The 16,914-nt window shown below is 39.2% G+C and overlaps 2 protein-coding genes across 2 annotated transcripts; both read left to right on the top strand.

Moving 5' to 3' along the window:
* The first annotated feature begins 1,185 nt into the window (after nt 1-1,185).
* LOC138057262 (uncharacterized) lies at nt 1,186-11,762 on the top strand. Its single transcript, XM_068903304.1, has 4 exons — nt 1,186-1,280; nt 1,609-1,646; nt 7,612-7,707; nt 10,464-11,762. Exons 3-4 carry the CDS (start codon nt 7,665-7,667, stop codon nt 11,204-11,206), a joined length of 786 nt encoding a protein of 261 aa, XP_068759405.1. The 5' UTR covers nt 1,186-1,280; nt 1,609-1,646; nt 7,612-7,664; the 3' UTR covers nt 11,207-11,762.
* A 3,607-nt stretch (nt 11,763-15,369) lies between these two features.
* Nucleotides 15,370-15,840, top strand: LOC138056042 (histamine H2 receptor-like). Its single transcript, XM_068901891.1, has one exon. It carries the CDS (start codon nt 15,370-15,372, stop codon nt 15,838-15,840), a length of 471 nt encoding a protein of 156 aa, XP_068757992.1.
* The last annotated feature ends 1,074 nt before the right edge of the window (nt 15,841-16,914 follow it).

Below are 16,914 nucleotides of genomic sequence, written 5' to 3'. Positions count from 1 at the left end.
TTATATGAGAAAAAAATCCACGGCTTATAAAAGCCGCAGATTACATGAGACGCGAACTGAGCCATTTATTCGAGCGCGGCTTACATATAACGCGAAATGCTCGCATAAGTGGTTCGCGGCTACGTTCGCAGCCAACTGGTCAAATCTTTTTCTTTGCATGATTCATTGCTCGCGCTAGCCAGGCCAAAGAAAGGGAGAAAAAAGGAAGTCTGGGCTATGATAACAAAACAAGCGCATGCGCAGGAGCCGTTCACGGCTTGAGAAAGCTGCGGACAGCGCTGGCGTAACAGAGCCGAATAACGAAGCCGCCGACGCAAAGGCTACGTCACAGCTCAGGGAATGGGAACCTGGGTTCAGACACGCGGTTTGAGATGGCTGCGATTCGCGGGTAATTTTTTTTTGGTATTTAAACTTAAAAAATAAGGTGGTTGTTTAAAAAAATAAGGAAATTGCTTAGAACTTGGAGGAAAGAAATAAGTATCTCGAAAAATTAAGGCCAATTGAACGTTGGCAAAATAGTTTTCTTCAAAAATTTAGCCGCCTTAAAGTAGCACGCCATGTGTTACTTCTTGTTATTCCTGATACGTAAACTTGACGATAAAAAAGAATCCATTGAGTTCTAAGGTCCATTTCTTGGCACAAACCAGACAAACAAAACGTCGAACAAACAGAACAGAAAATCAACATGTACAAACCATAAAATCGGACCACGCGGCAGAGCCTCGCTCATGCACAGACCTTATTCAGCTCTGTTTGCTGGAGTACATTTATACGAGCACTTTCATGTCCAAGGTAAGCCGTGGCCAAGATAAGCACAGCCCAAAACCCCTAGGCCAGGATAAGCCGTGATGGGGATGGAGTAAGCCGTGAACTTTGTGCCATTTAAGCAGGGTGTTCGCGTCTTATGTAAGCCGCAGCCAGTGTAAGCAGCGGCTTATTTTGTCTCGTGTAAACGGTCCTAATGACACTTGGCAAGGAAAACTTGCTCCTGTTTAACCGGCTTAATCCTCGTCAACCAAGAGTGTTAACAAATAAGAGGAGATTTCGGGTCTTTGGCCGTTTATCTTTGCTTTCAGTGCTCTGAACTTTCGCTGCAAACCGGCAGGCAGAGCAAATATTTCCCTCTGTGTATTGGCTATTGGAGCGTGGATTTTCTCCGCGTGAGACGTTTTCAAATTAGATATTGAATGCATAACTCTGGATACGAGAACAACATAGAAGTTAGGATTACGTTTGCCAAGCAAAAACGTGTACACTTTGTGAAGGAATCACTGCATAGAGTAAGTGCAACAATTAAAAGATTATATATAGCTGAGTATTGAGAATGCATGTGGGAATGATAATGTAGCATATGTTTTGTATGCTCAGGCTGTCACGTCGGGTGTAACGCCATAACAGGAATCGAGAAGTTTCTCGCTCCTACATTTTGTCGAGCGATTGGTTTGGTCTTATCCCGGAAAGTTCGACGGACTAACGGGAAAAGGCATTGGTCTAAAAATGCAAATACATATGTGAAGAATTGGTCAGTATAAGAATTTTAATGGTAGTGATTTAACTTTCAACTGCCCTATAGTTCACAAAATGTTTTTAAATATTCATTTTTCCCAGAACCTCCAGAGACTGAAACCAACTCCCTGCTAAAGCAGGTACTACTCAGTCATTCATTGGGTTCAAGGAGAAAGTTTCTGCTCTTCTAAATACGTTTTTGGTTATGCATATTGCATTTATATGTATTTTATGTTTGTATTTTATTCACATATTATGTTAATGTAATTTGTAATATAGTTGGTGTAATGCCTAATCGGCTTTACCGACTTAATAAAGGTGAAGGAATATCACCTAATATTGCTCATAAGGCCCGGCCAAATATAGATGCTGCAAATGTTGGACATCGCACGGGTTTCCTGAGTGAACCAACACTTAAGCGTTTGGCCACCGCGTATGATGACCATTCAACATGTAGGATGACGTTGGAATTGGTTTGATACAGCATCGAACATTCGATCCAACATCTTCCAAATATTTCTTTTGTTCTCGTGCGGATATTTTGTCGAGCAAACAATGGACCCCCACAGAGCTCTGTGAAAATTTGTTCTATATAAAAGCACCTAACTAGGGGCGTAGCTAGCCAGTTTTGCTTTGTAAGCCTGTTCCAAACTTTGCGATTTCTTGGAAGTCAGAGGATTCAAAAGAAGACTTACAAGTTAACTAATGTAAAGTGATGTTTTTGTGAATTTTATTGTAACCCTGGATGGCTTTACAAACAAGGAACCATATTTTGCTCAATGCCATCATGTCTCAGCGACTCTTCCTTTAATATCAGCGTGACTTCTATTACAAAAAGACGTTTTTCTTGAATTCATTACATCTCTAGATGTCTGCAAAATGGTCAGAAAACCACTGGTACATTTTGAGAAATGTCAGCGTATCTTGACATTATTTCTTCGACAAAAACCCCAGTTCTGTTGAGTCGCATGGATCCCTATGGCGTTCTATGGAAACCCATATGGAAACTCCTTTGTAACGTGTTGCCACTAAATAGTAATAAATAAATAAATAAATAAATAAATAAAAGGAGCCTGTGCTTTCTGCCGCAAAAATCATGGGTCACAGCCACGTCTATGGTCATCATCCAGTCATACTTCAGTACGCATACATCAGAGGAAAAGAAGACAGGCGCGGCACACAGGTAGGCTTTTACTCTGCGCATCGAATGAAGAAGCATTCCGTGATGGACGTTGAAACCGGCCTTGTGAGGAGAATGATGAGTGCTGCATTAACGTTTGGGTAAAGCACTGCAAACAGCAGCGCGAGATAAAATAAACTCATGGATTTGATTCCTTGGTCCTTTCCTATATAAACGAAAAAGCGAAATCAAAGAGAAATAATTCAATATTCGGATAATTATGTCAAAAAGTTGTTTGTAAGCCCAGGCTTCTGGCTGCTACGCCCCTAGTAACGGCAATGTGTCAGTAATGTGTGATAGGATGTTATCTGTTATTCTTTAAAAAAAATATATGGCAGCCTTTGCGAGTACCGGAGCAGAAATTACGTAAAAACAAAGAAACAAAAGAGAGAAAACAAAACAACTCCAAAGAAAGACTAATTCCAGTGACCAAAAACAAATTGCTTTCCGGTACCTGCATGAAGACCCAAATCTTTTCTCACCTTAGTAATAGGCTTTAAAAGCTTTCCCCGCTGTTTGTTAATCGCCGCCATCTTGGATAATCCGTCGTGCGTGAATGATTTCGAACAGAAACAGAGGTCATAAGCGACATAATGTATACCAATTATTGCCCAAGCGCGAAGCTCGAATTATGATGTTTATATATCTGGAAACTTAATGTACATATGGCTAAAGAATATTGATATAAATGTATCAGATAATTATAAGATTAAACGAGACTGTAGTTGAAGTTTGATTTGGATTCTACCTTGTCACCATAGCAATTAGGGATAACTCATCGCCAAAGAGAAAAGAAGTGGGTTCGATCGAGCTCGAACACAAGTGCTTGTAATCATCATGAAGATCTGGTTTGATCATTTCTTTACGACGCATGTTTATCTCTTTGTTGGCATTCGCAAGCATTCCGATGCTGTCCGATAAGCTTTGAATCAAATCTCTTCCCTCGGGAATTGAGTTTAGGCATCCAAGAAACTTGTTCGTCGCTAAAACGACACCAGTGATTCCCTTGACCAAAAAGGTTTGGACTTTTTGCATGCGAAGATCTTGTGATCTTACATTCGTACTCAAGTTGTCCCAGATGAGTTGATTAACTTTCACTTCAGTGAGTGCCTCACAATTTTGAGGACATGCGATTCGATTAATTTTTTCCTGCAGCTTGTCATTGGCCATTCCTTTAGTCAGCAAACTGTTGACAATAACCGAGAGGTCGCCGTCAATCGGGTCCCCAACCTCATCTTCTTTTAGATCTTGTTTGATGCTGTCTAGAAAAGCACTTTTGGGATCCTCATTAGAGGCTTTTCCCGTTTTCTCACTGACGCTCTTTTCCCTGCTGTCAAGCAAGGATTCGATACTCGGGTTTTCCCGCTCTTTTTGCTTCCCGATTGTTGGCTCTTCTGGATCACTAATTTCGGGATCTGACTCCTCTGTACCAATCAAATTGCTCTCAAATTTGTCCACCATGTTAGAAAAGCAATCTTTAATGGCTTTAGTGAGAGAACCGCTCATAGTGGTAAAGCCGCTCTCAATTGACGTTTGAAGGGACAACAACTGCTCATTAGAGCACGTTGTGTCGGAGGCGGGAATCAGAGATGTCCCGCTGGTTTCTCTTCTGCCGGTAGCACTTTCACCATCCAAACCACCGGTTCTCCCATGCTCGAGGACACTTCTTCCATCCTCTGATGAGTCCAAGGATTTGTCCATTGATTTTTGCCCGTGACTTGGCATGTTATTGTCCACAGAACACTCAAAGAGTCCGCTCGCAATGAAGGCGACAACGCAATGAGTTCACGCAGGCGCAATGTTATCTCATGTGATCTCTCATTGCAGTGACAAGGTAGAATGTTGTTGTAAGCGTAGCATCGTTTAGCATGTAAACATCAGCCTTTTCATGTTAATATGGTGACGTTTCACGTATGAATTTCATTCTTGATGCACATGTAAAACCACTTGACATATTTATGTCACTCTTATAGTGTAAATGGCATATCTTGATGTTTTGTACCTTTTTGATAAGTATTATATGGCGACTCATTTTATAGTGCGTAGGGTGACAAGAAAGGTGTGGGATGAAATCATACTTGGGTGAAAGTCTTAGCGTTATCTGTAAACAGTCTCTTGCATCATAATAGAAACTCTTTTCGTTATGAGATTTTACATTTTTACACTCCCTTGCATTAACTACAAAAGCTGAAACGATTTATTGCACCAGCCGGGAATACTATTTGCGATCAGAACGTGGATTTGCGTTGCGTGTGTGGGTGCGTGTGTGTTCAAAATGGAGTGACAAGATTACTATACCGTGCCCTTCGTCAGAGCGAAGGGCTAACGCTCGAAATGTCACCTTTTAGAATCTCTGTACGGTGGCCAATTTACATTATCAACTCCGTTGATAAAACCAATTTTTGTATTCTAAATATAGTCTTAGATCTAATGACAAGTTTCTTCTATCACCACTCATGATTAAGACCTCACCTACACTTGGCGATAGGGGGTTTTCACGTGACGTCATCGCCGCCATGTTGGTGGACGAAAACAAAAGATCTCTCATCAGCTTTTTTTGTCCGTCCACCAGATGTCGTAAATTTGTCTATTGTTATCGGTGTCCCTTGAGGTTGGTTGAAAACGTCCTATAGAGCATTTATGTTCTTTTTTATTACGTCGGGAGCTCGTCGAACTTTATTACTTTTAAACAGAAACTCAAAACTGCACTTTTTTTTCAAGCGTCCAAAGAAAAGCTTTGATATATTTTACACACATACGTTAAGTTAGTTAGTTTAATTTTATATCTAAATTCTTTAGTATTATATTTTGCTCATATATGTGAGGCACATTTGAAAATTGTATAGTTGAATTTGCGCCATATAAAAAATAATTATTATTATTATTATTATTATTATTATTATTATTATTATTATTATTATTATTATTAACATGAAAGCCTGGCTTTTAGCTTCCACATGATCTGCAACGGTCTGAAACACGATCGGAAGCTGTCTGCGTCGGTCTTATCGCAGGCGATCGTAAACACCACGGGCAAATGTTTCCATTTAATCTAAAGGGATCGCAAGCAAGCGTACCACTAATCCTTTGCGAAGCATCTGCGAAGCGAGGAGAAAAAGGAGCGCCGCTCGAGGATTTCCAACAAAATGGCGCCAAGCACTTACCTTAAGTCTGATTGGACACGATATGACACGTGTTTTAAGGCGTACAATAGTGTGTCGCCAATAAAACACAGATCATCTCAGGCACACGTTTCCATTAAAAATGTCTTGGTTGGAAGCGTCGTAATAGCCGGGAAAGAAGAAAGAGGGGTGCGTTTTTTCGGGAAAATCCAAAAACGGATTTGTGATCTCGGATCAATGGATTCTTCAGCGTCCAAAAAAAAAAGAAAAAAAAAACGCAAAATCCGAAAAAGGATTATTTTCCATGATAACACAAACAAACAAGCCGTAAGTTGCGTGCAATTTAACAGAACAAAAACCAAAAATTAGCGGTTAACTGGTTTGCTTCGGAGAAATTCTTCAACTAAAAAAACCTTACAGATCAATGAAAAGAAATGACGAAAAACATGCGTGCTAAGGTACAAATCGATTACAGAGGGTATTTTTGCACTAGTTTACTTTTTTAGCTATAGGAAAGGGAGTCACAATATTCTTGCTGTCAAGAAACTTTAAGTGTAATTTCTGGTGTGAAATTTGCAGGAAACCTAACCATTTCCGACCTATTGGTGTCTTCGATCGTGCGGTAAAAATAAGAAAAACATTTGGGCTTAACTATCGTGTGCCGTAGCTGTTGTGTATCGTTTTTGCATGGAAAACCGCTTGTCAAAAATACCTTTTTCAAATCTTTTCCCAAAAAAATGCTGAAGTGGTGAATCTCAAAAATCTGGGTTTAGATTTGATTCGAAGTATCCTCCTCGAGTGTGGAAACCTTGGATTCATGATCCGTTTTTGGATTTCTCCAAAAAAACCGCAAAATGCGTTTTTGGAGTCAAGAATCTGTTTTCGGATTTTCCCAGAAAAACGCACCCTGGAATCAAGTTTCCCTATCATCCAGACCTTGTGCCGCAGATTGCTGGAGACGCCGGGGACAAATGTTTCGTTTTGTCTGCGACGTGGCGCAGACCTATCTGCTATCGTATCGCAGACCGATCGCAGACCGTTGCAGATCATATGGAAACCAGGCTTCAAATATTGTCCTAAAATGTGGAGCTCAGCGATTCTTCAGTGTCTGGGAGTTAGCATATACCCGCAAAAACTCCAATTTCATTACTTCGGCAACGAAGTGTCTTCCCAGTAATTTCGAAAATAAACCTTTCGTAGCTTCCTTAGTATCATTATTATTTTTTGAACTAATTTCCACCAAAAATGAAGGACAGATGCCGAGCACTTGAAAATAAGTGCCGCAGGAGAATAACGACAAAAGTTGAAACAAAAATTTTGAAAAAGAAAGACACACCCCGACACGTTTTTGGCTACTACCTACCAGAACAGCATATTAACGTTACTCGTAAGGGTATTTGGTGAACGTTATAAAATCAGTATTTGAAGGCTATAACTGTACGAAAACGTAACAATAGCTAAAATGCTAACCCTTTAGAAATCAGAACTTAGACCTAATTACTGCTGACGATGTTCGGCGTTCTGCAAAATACCCTTGCCCTACCATTAGAGAAATCTTAAATATTAGGATACTCGGAATATTTGATAATCATAAAAATATCCTTGAAAGGTGAAAGGGAAAAGTGATCCTCGCATTTATCAGGAAAATCAAACATTGATTTTTGAGGAGAGGAAACATCGGAGTAACCCGAAGAAAAAGCTTTCGGAGTAGAGTAAAAAACCAACAAACTCAACCTACAAGTGACCCCAACCTTGGGAATCGAACCCGGTATTAATTAACACCATTGACATTTTTTCTTCCAGCTCTCGTTTAAAGTCAAAGTTGTAAGTGGTCATTGTTGTACTAAGGGAAAAACATGGCTGACGCAAATTGCACCCTTGAGCAACATGATTTGAGAGGTAAGTTCTTGCGTAGTGTGGATAACTGCTCCGAGATAAAAGCGAATTTTAGAGTGCGTTTACCTCAATCCACTAACTCGTGACCGTTTTCCGCTCTGCACTCCATTCCAGCGAATTAAAAAAACAGCGAAGACTGATAACCCCATGAATCGCCTGTAATTTGGTCAAGAGAGTATGAGATACGAGAGCGAATTCCCTACATTTGTTCCTATTCCGATGAAAATTATTTTAAATCTATTATTAGTCCTTGTCATATTGCATGGTATTTCAAATACATACACCTTATTGGTCAGTTGGTGTGAAAGTAGACCGCACCGCAATGGTAACAACAGCTAAAAATAACTTTCGCAGCATGGGCGCCAGCTAAAAATAAACTTCGACTAATTATTCACGGGACACAGGGATTCGCTCTCCTAACTCATATTCTCTTGGTTCAGGCAATTTGAGCCAGAGCCGGCTTTCTTTTTGGTTAGCACCAAGAACAGGGACGACTCTGGCCAGTTCAAAGGCAGGAAGCTGGCGAATCACGGACTTCCGACTAGTCTACGCAGACTCAGACATTGCCGGAACAACAGTGGTTGCCAATAGTTACGAAAATGGACTTTCAAAACAAGCCATTCTCTACCTTGAATTCACTATTATCGTGAATTCTTAATTTGCTTTGAATTCACTAGTATCGTGAATTTAAAAGACTGAAAGCGTGGTATGGAATATGGGAAATGGTCAGACAATCCAAGTGTATAGGACGCGAACCTGGGAATGTTGATTAATCCGTCACCTAACCACTTATTTACCATACCGCGAGATGCTCTGGGACAAGAATTCTAAAAACTATTTGATAACGCTCCATTATCACTCGGCAACAAACAATATTAAACACTGGAAAAGGTCGGTTACCAAACTTCACGACAAAGCTAACTATTTACAATCAAGGCTTAGGCCTAAATCAATAACCTAGCTAAGAACTAATTACTCTTCAGCAGCGATATACTGTGGGAGCCTAAACAATTGATTTGTTTGAGAGTACGCTGTCTTGATCTTTAGTGGCGAAGCGGAAAGGAACGGTTTCTATAGGGTCGAAAATCCAGGTTCAAATCCAATCCATGGATATGAATTTTTATTTCCTTATTTTCTCTGCTACCGAAAGTCCCGGGACAAAGTCTTCTGAATTTAAGATAATAGTGAATTCAAAGCAAATTAACAATTCAATGAAGAGATCGTGCTGGTGCGATTATGCAGTACTACTTTACCAACTGAGCTATCAACTAAGCTATCGACTTTCACTGCGAGTGTGCATAAATTGGCCCTGACCAGAGTCTGCTTTCTTGGTGCTGACCGAAAGAAAATCGGGTTCTGGAGACGAGAGCTGGTCACTTGTAAATTCCAGTTCAACCCGTTCTCGCCCTTGAATTGGCGATTATCCTGAATTGTTAATTTCCTTAGAATTCACTATTACTGTAAACTCAGAAGACTGAAAGCTTGATATGGATTATGCGAAATGGTCATATTTGTTTGGAAAGGAAATCCAAGTGTATGGACATGGGACTCGAACCTGGGAATGTTCATTCACCCGTCACCTAACGACTCGACTACTCGAACACTATTTGATAACTCAAGTGTATTAAGGTTTGACCAATATAATTATTATGCTTATTTTTATTTGAAGGGAAGCACTTGTCCGATGTCCATGAAACGTAGCAGAAAGTTTTTTATCGGTGCTGTTATTAATTTGCCAAAACACTTTTCATCGCATTTTGGTCACGTGACCCTAAAACAACTTATAACGTTTATATCCTTTACTCAAAAATGGGGAACATTTATACTTCAAAATTTTGAAAACGTTTGGCATTAACACGTTAAGTACAACTCTGCCTACCGAATGCCGCCTTTTAATGTAGTACTCCGTATTTACCTTTTAAGATATTTGGATGTTTATCGTGTCACGTGATCTATTTTCCTCAATTGTTCATTGGACATGATTAAAAGGCGGCATGACAAAGCCCTTAGAGGGGGTCATCGATTAATCAAGAAACAAGATTGACATAATGAAGCTCAATGTTTTCCATTTTTGAGTAAAAAAATATAGCTGTTATAAGTCGATTTCGGGTCACGTTACAAGTGGTACGGGACATTTTGGAAAAGTTATAATAATACCGATAACTAACTGCCTACCAAGTTTCATTGGCCCTGGAGAAATGCTTTACCTTCAAATAAAAATATGCATAATAATTAGGCTGGTCAAGCCTTAGTACACTTGAGAATGCTGTGTTATCACTCGTCAACAAACAACATTAAACACTGCAAAAGTTACGAAATTTCACGACAAAGCTAAACATTTTAAAATCAAAACCTAGGCCTAAATTATTAATCTAGCTTAGGGTTCGGGTTAGGGTAACTCTTCAGCGGCGATATTTTATGGTAGTATGCTTTTTTGAAAAATGCGGTCTCTTGATCTTCAGGGGTAAAGCGGAAAGAAGTGGTTCCTACAGAGTAGAAACGCCTGGTTCAAATCCAATCCATGAATACCATTTTTTATTTCCTTATTTTTTTCTGCTACCTCAAGTCCTGGGACACAGTGTCCAAAATTCACGAATTTAGTGAATTCAAAGCAAATTAAAAATTCAGGATAATCGCGAATTCATTGGCGAGAACGTGTTCTCCAGTTATATCCCGTTGGGATGAATATTGCTTTTGCTTTCAATGCTAGTAAATGTCTATTAAATTAAAAGAAAACATGTTTTGTTGTTGTTTTTTAGATCATTACTGTAATTTAGCTGATAGGTATGACCATTACTACTTGGAATTTGAAGACGTACAAGTTCAGAGTGCTATAGAGAGCTTAGACTTACACCCTGATCACGTGATAGTCGACATCGGAGGTGGGACTGGACGCTTCGCAGAAAAAATGTCAAAATTTGCTCGACTGAAGAATCCAATAACTTGTGTTGATCCCTGCGCAGAAATGCTCGAGAAAGCTAAAGAGAGGGAAGGTATCATTCCTGTTTTGAAGACCGGAGAAGAATTTTTCAAGGATGCTTTGCCTCCCGGTTCTTTTGACCGTGTGTTGTTCAAATATTCAGTTCATCATTTGCTAGACCCGCTTCCGGTTTTTAAGGCTGTGGAACGATCGCTTTGCTCCGATGGGATGTGTCTCGTTTGGATATTTCGGAGTCTTTCCTGTTACAAGTTGTTTCGACAAGCGACAGGTATTCCCGAACAAAACTCCCCTGAAAAAATCCAAGAAATTTGTAAGCTGCTTGAAGAAGTCAACTTTGAGGTACAAACGTCAGAGATGAAATACAAGTGTGGTTTTACAAAGTCAAAGTTTTATAGCATGTTGCGAGGTCGTTTTATGAGTCCTATGTACAAGATGACCTATCAGGAAATTGAGAAGGGAATTGAATCACTTGAGCGAGGGGAATTAGGGTTACTTAAAGATAATGAAATCATTGAAACTGTCCTGGTTAATTGTGCCATAAAGGCCAAAAAGATCCAATAAGTGAACAAGAGATTATGACAGGGATACTGGTTGTCATCAAATGATAACAACGATAATGAACTTTAGTTTAATTACATAGGTGATTATTGAAAATTCTTTGCGCTGATTGGTTGCATTTGAGGCCCAATGGTTAGGGAGCTTGCCTTGAGAACCGGGGATCCCGGGTTCAAGACACGTTCTCACCAATGGTTGATTTTGTTCCTTTTCTATTTTTTATTCTTATTTTATTTTTTATTTTTTTAATTTTTTTTATAATACAACTTACTTACAATAATAAAAACACAACTTACTTAAAATACGGCTATACTATTTCCTTACACTACACTACGTTGATTTAAAAGGAAAAACAAATTACATGAATGAAAAGAAATAAAATAAATAAATAAATAAATAATTAAGAAAGGGGGAAGGGCGGCTCCAGTGCTTAAATTCATTTTAACCTTAACTTGTTTAGTCATTGTTACTGTCATTGTTTGTATATACATATATATTGCTCTATGATATAGATAGTGCTCTATGCTATAAATAAATGTTGGTAAGCAACAAAAAAAAGAAAGGAACGCAGAGGGACATAACTATAGTAGACAGTTGCGTTAGCATGACGATGCCGACGGTGAGGCCTCCTCAAATGTACCAGGGGGCTTGGAAAGTTGCAAAGAGAAGATACGGGATAAGAGATATTGAGGAGCGGGAGTAGAGGGTTCCATTTCTTCGAGATTAGGCAAGGGTTGTTTGATTCTATATTGAACTGAGATATAAGTCGCACTAGGAGGCTTGTTAAAAGAGGAGTCTTGTTATCCGCCCTACAGCTCCATATATATGTGATGTCTCACTAAAAGAAAACAGAAGTTCAGTTGAAGTGAAAACTGAGAGATATCAGGCCTCAGGCCCAAATATATGGAGATATTTTTTTGGTATTTTATCGATATCAGATTGCATTGCTTAAGTTTTTCAGTCATGTTTTCCCAAAAAGTTGAGACTATCTCACAGTCTCAGAAGAGATGAATCAGGTTTTCGTGGTGGTTGTGACAGAAAGAACAGTTTGGGTCTTGTTTTATTTTAATTTTTGTTAGAAAAAGGTTCGTCGATAGAATTCTGTGCAGGAGTCTGTATTGAAAGTTTATAAGTTTAGTGCTTTTAGTGCATTTTGCTGCCAGACAATAAACGCTTTTCCAGTCGGCAGTACACGTTTCATAAAGAACAATCCTCGCATTCCATTTCAATTGGCTTTTGACGGGTGAAGTGCATTTGGCAGTGATAAGCTTCCCATATACAACTCTATTCACCTTATTACTTTTGGAAAATGCTTCGAGGAAAGAGTCTGGCGTAACTGGGTCTTTAGATTCATTACTAGAAAAATTACTGTTATAAAGGCAACGGAGTGCAGAGATTAGACCGAAATACTTCAAGGGCTCTATTCGAATATTGTAGGTGTTTGAGAATTCTGGAAGGGAGAGGAAAATGCGCAAGTCCTTCATCAAACGGGACACCTTCGAAATTATACGCAAGAAAATATGTTTATAGTAGACCGGATTGTCGTTGATCCTGATGAGTCAGTTGTGCCACGTGGGCAGTTCAATGAATTGTTGCTTGGTTTTAATTTGGTTGTCGATGTTTACTTCGGACCAAATTTGTACAATTTCTTGTTAAAATGGGTCTTTTACTGATATTGTTTTTAGAGTGTCATGTCTGTTTAGGTTGCCAGTGAAGACTAGACTTCCGCCGTATTTCCCGAGTTCGAGTTCGAAAAAATCCTTCCATTTTCCCCGGTTGGATTCGTCGAGATATTTCTTGATCCAGGTGGTCTTAAGTGATTAGTTAAACGAGGAGATGTCGATCATTTTTAAACCGCCGCATTTATAGTTATTTATCATGACACTTCGCTTAATCTTGTCACTTTTGTTGTTCCAAAGAAAGCTGTAGAAAATGCCATTTATTTCTTTAATAGTTTTATGGTTTGTCACCACCGGTGCTAAGACATAGGTTAGTTGTGACGCCGCTAAGCTTTTGATCACTTGGATTTTTCCCATTAAGGTTAACCGCTGATGTTTCCAACTACTTAGGATATTGCTTATTTCGTCCACTTTTTCCTTGTAATTCATATTTAACGTGATATTGGATCAATGGAAAGCCAAACACCAAGAAACTTTACTTTATTTTCTGGCCATCTGAAATTCTTCTCGGGAAAGAGTTTTTCCTTGTTACCTGCCATTTATCCGATCCAGAAGGCTTCGGTCTTTCTATTGTTCAGTCTAAGGCCAGTGTCTCTTCCAAAATTTTCGATCGTATTAAGTGTTGCAGATAAAGATTCCTTTGTGCCATTAAGTATAAAGGTTGTATCGTCTGCATACTGGCTTATTTTGACTTCCGATGTAGTTCCTGGTAGTCCCTGGTTCAACTTCTCAGCTGCACTTGTAAATAGCCAACTAGCTTGCCTCCGGCCAGTTGGGATTCCTAACAGTTGTTATTGAATGTTCTGTTACGTCGTGATTGTGTTTGATTGGCCCTGAAAAGCCCCTATGGGGAGTGTTCAACTAATTTTGTATATACATCTTATTCGATGGTTTAACACATAATGCGCGCGGATATTTTGCAGGTTGCTTAGTAAAAACGTTATAGCCTGCAAGCAGGCTCTTCCGCTTAAATGGCACGCGGTCGAAATATAGGGGCTTGGTGACTAGTTTAGTAATTTATGTCTTTCAGCAGCTCTTTATGTCCAACGAAAATTCGATTTTCATTCCTGAACAAAGGAAAAACCGATTAAACCACTTTTTGAAAATAACAAACGGTTTAGTGCCCGAGGCAAGAATTTGTGGAAATATTACTGGTATTCTGTTTTGTCGTTGTCGTTCTCTTTCGTTTCCGTTCTAGACATAGGTCCTTCAGGCATCATGTACCCTTATCAGAGCTTTTAAAGATATGCCAAAAATTGCAATACAGCGAAAAAAGCAGCTCTAAGCAAATTAAAAATAAACACTCAGCTTTAAGCTTATATCCCTCCGTTGCTTGACTTAAAAAGACTGCGTAGCCACCAGAGTGGATCACAGATATCATGATATGTCAAACAGAATTGAAACCAGCAAAAAATGCAGAGAGAAAACATCTTCCAAACAGTTTTCACACGAAAAGCGTTGACTGTGTAAAAAACTATAGTTGATGTAGTATGGCCGTGTAGCCGCGTCGAGCCACAGAAAGCGTGCGAAAAATGAAGCCCCGCTTTTGTTTAGGTGAGTTAACCTGGGTTGAGCCTGCAACCCAATCGAAAACCAGTACCTGGTCAGCGGTCAACTTAAAAAAAAAGACAGCTGATCTCGGTGAGCGCTAATCTTGAGCCCGCGATATGGTCACGTGATAATTGTCAGCGGATACCTTGTTTTGACAGGTGTCAATTGATCAAAACATGCATGTCCAATATCAAAGATGTATGCTGTAAACTAGCGTGATACTGGTCACATTGGCGTACATTGAGGGTTGGGCGTACGTACGTACGGACGGTCAATGACGTCGTGGCTATAAAACCAAGATTTCTCGCATCGATGGGTTACCATATTTTCTTAACAATGGGGTTCTGCGCGCACGCCTTTTCGGGCTCCGCTAAAATTATGGTTAATCTCTCCTCATCCTTCTTATGAAAAAGTTTCTTATAAAAAAGCAGCTATGATAATCGCAAGGATAATGTCATGACGTTAAAAGTCGATTAATTGGACAATGAACTGTTCAATGTTATACTTTTTGCGTGTGACGTAATGTTCTTCAAGAAAGAAATCAACCGAAATGTAAAATAAAATTAAGTGGCTCATGGTAGAACAGATGCTACATCCGGAATGATCTGAAAATCTCTATCAGGGATAATTTAATTTGTACCTTCCCATTAAATAGCGGAAAAACTTTATACGTATATCTGTCCCAAAAAAAATGTCCACAGACCAAAGCTCAGTTGATCAAGAAGAAGAGGCAAGGTGTGAACGTCTCTCAGAGAACCTGGAGCAATGATTGGAATGAGCTTATTATCTTATGCCATTTTCAGTTTTCAATGTGTCCTTAAGAGAGTTGATAATATGCATATTGTCTTCAATATTACACGTCAATTTTCACTTACAGTTATTTTAATATTGACAATCAGGCCGAGAAGAGTTAAGAATTCTGGTTTCGTTTAAGACAATATGCCGGTTGTTCGAGGTACCGTTGACTATTGGAACATGACAAATGAAGAAGCTTTGGTTCAATTTTGGCTCAATATCGATAACGCTGAAACCATTTTCACTACTGTTGCTGTTCTGGCGACGATCACGTGTCCGATAACAACTATTGCAAATTCTGCAAATTCTGTAATCGTGTTATCAGTTTGGATGGAACTTCTTCAGAAACTTCGATCTTCGCCTTCAAACTTTATCATCTTCTCAATGGTTGGCCTGGTTGCCTGTCCACTCACTGCCTTTTGGGGTTTGGCCTCATTGTACAAGTACACCAACGCATCATTTCACCTTTTAAAGTTCTTTTCAATGTTAATAAACGTAAGCGTAGGTCATATACTTCTTCTCAGCATTGACAGATTCTTTGCTGTGGTGACTCCTCTCCAGTATCGAGCCAAAGTGACTAGGAAACGAATCTGCATCATTTCCGTCGCTTGTTGAATTTATTTCTTATTGTTTGGATTTGTGTTGTCGTTGTTACAAAAGCATTATGCACTAATGGGAACTCTTTATAATGTAAATATCCTCTGTATTCTCATCTGCATCGGGGTCATCAACGTTTTCACTTTGTACCGCTTTCACAAGCACCGAAGCACTGGATGACAAGCATGCAGGGGTACCTCCCAAATGATACTCCAGAGAGAAAGGACTGTGAGCAAAGCTATTGTAATTGTCATCTCTGCATTTCTATTGTTTTTAATTCCTTGGTTCATCGTACAGATGATATTGTACATTTGCTTAACATGCAATTTCTCGTTGTTGGTGCTTGTGCATTCTATCGCTGTCGCTGTCATGTACGCGAATTCTGCAATCAATCCATTTTTATACGCTTGGAGACTTCCTAAATATAGAGAAACGTTAAAGCATATCTTAAAAAGGCGAAGATGTTGCGGAAGGTATGAAACAAGGGAGGCCGTGAATTGTGTTCAAGATACAAGGCTTTGATGGGGTAAATCTTCAAGAGTTCGAACAGCCGAACATTAAGACGAGGTTGGAAAATCTCCCGGAACAATTTTTGTTCTTTTTTGCTAATCAATCTCACTACTTTTACTCGTCGAATTCCAGTCTTTCTCAAACGAGTTAAAAAGCGCAACCGTGTTTGGTCGATCGCTAACATTGCACAGTGCGTTCATTAACAACAATAATAATAATCTTTATTCTGTTGATAAGTTACACGTTATCATATATAACTAGAGTTAAGAAGAATTATGATTGTAATTGTTAACACTCTAATGAGGAAACCCGCGACACCTCTATGTATTTTACATATATGAGAAACTCTCTCCAAAAAAATAATATTCTATTTCGTGCAGTTAAACTGACTTCCCCTATTCTTTTACGGGTGAAACGTATATTTAAATTCTTAAACGAGGTTTTAGATAGAAAGAAACAAAGCTGCTCAAGAATAGTCCCTTTTAGCTTAAGAGAAAGTAGCCAGTCTTCTTAATTTGGCTCACCAAACAAGTCCGAAAACTTAAAAAAAAACAACATGTGTTTCAGTGCTTGAAAAAAAAA

The sequence above is a fragment of the Montipora capricornis genome, chromosome 7 (assembly GCF_036669925.1).
Source record: "Montipora capricornis isolate CH-2021 chromosome 7, ASM3666992v2, whole genome shotgun sequence".
NCBI lineage: Eukaryota > Metazoa > Cnidaria > Anthozoa > Scleractinia > Acroporidae > Montipora > Montipora capricornis.
The sequence above is the reverse complement of the archived record's forward strand: the minus strand, read 5'-3'. Positions and strand labels throughout refer to the sequence as shown.

Excerpts from the sequence above, each read along its gene's own strand:
- LOC138057262 (XM_068903304.1), top strand. The coding sequence starts at position 7,665 with ATGGCTGACGCAAATTGCACCCTTGAGCAACATGATTTGAGAG. Across the intron at positions 7,708-10,463 it reads TGAGCAACATGATTTGAGAG|ATCATTACTGTAATTTAGCT; the intron begins GTAAGTTCTTGC and ends GTTGTTTTTTAG.
- LOC138056042 (XM_068901891.1), top strand. The coding sequence starts at position 15,370 with ATGCCGGTTGTTCGAGGTACCGTTGACTATTGGAACATGACAAATGAA.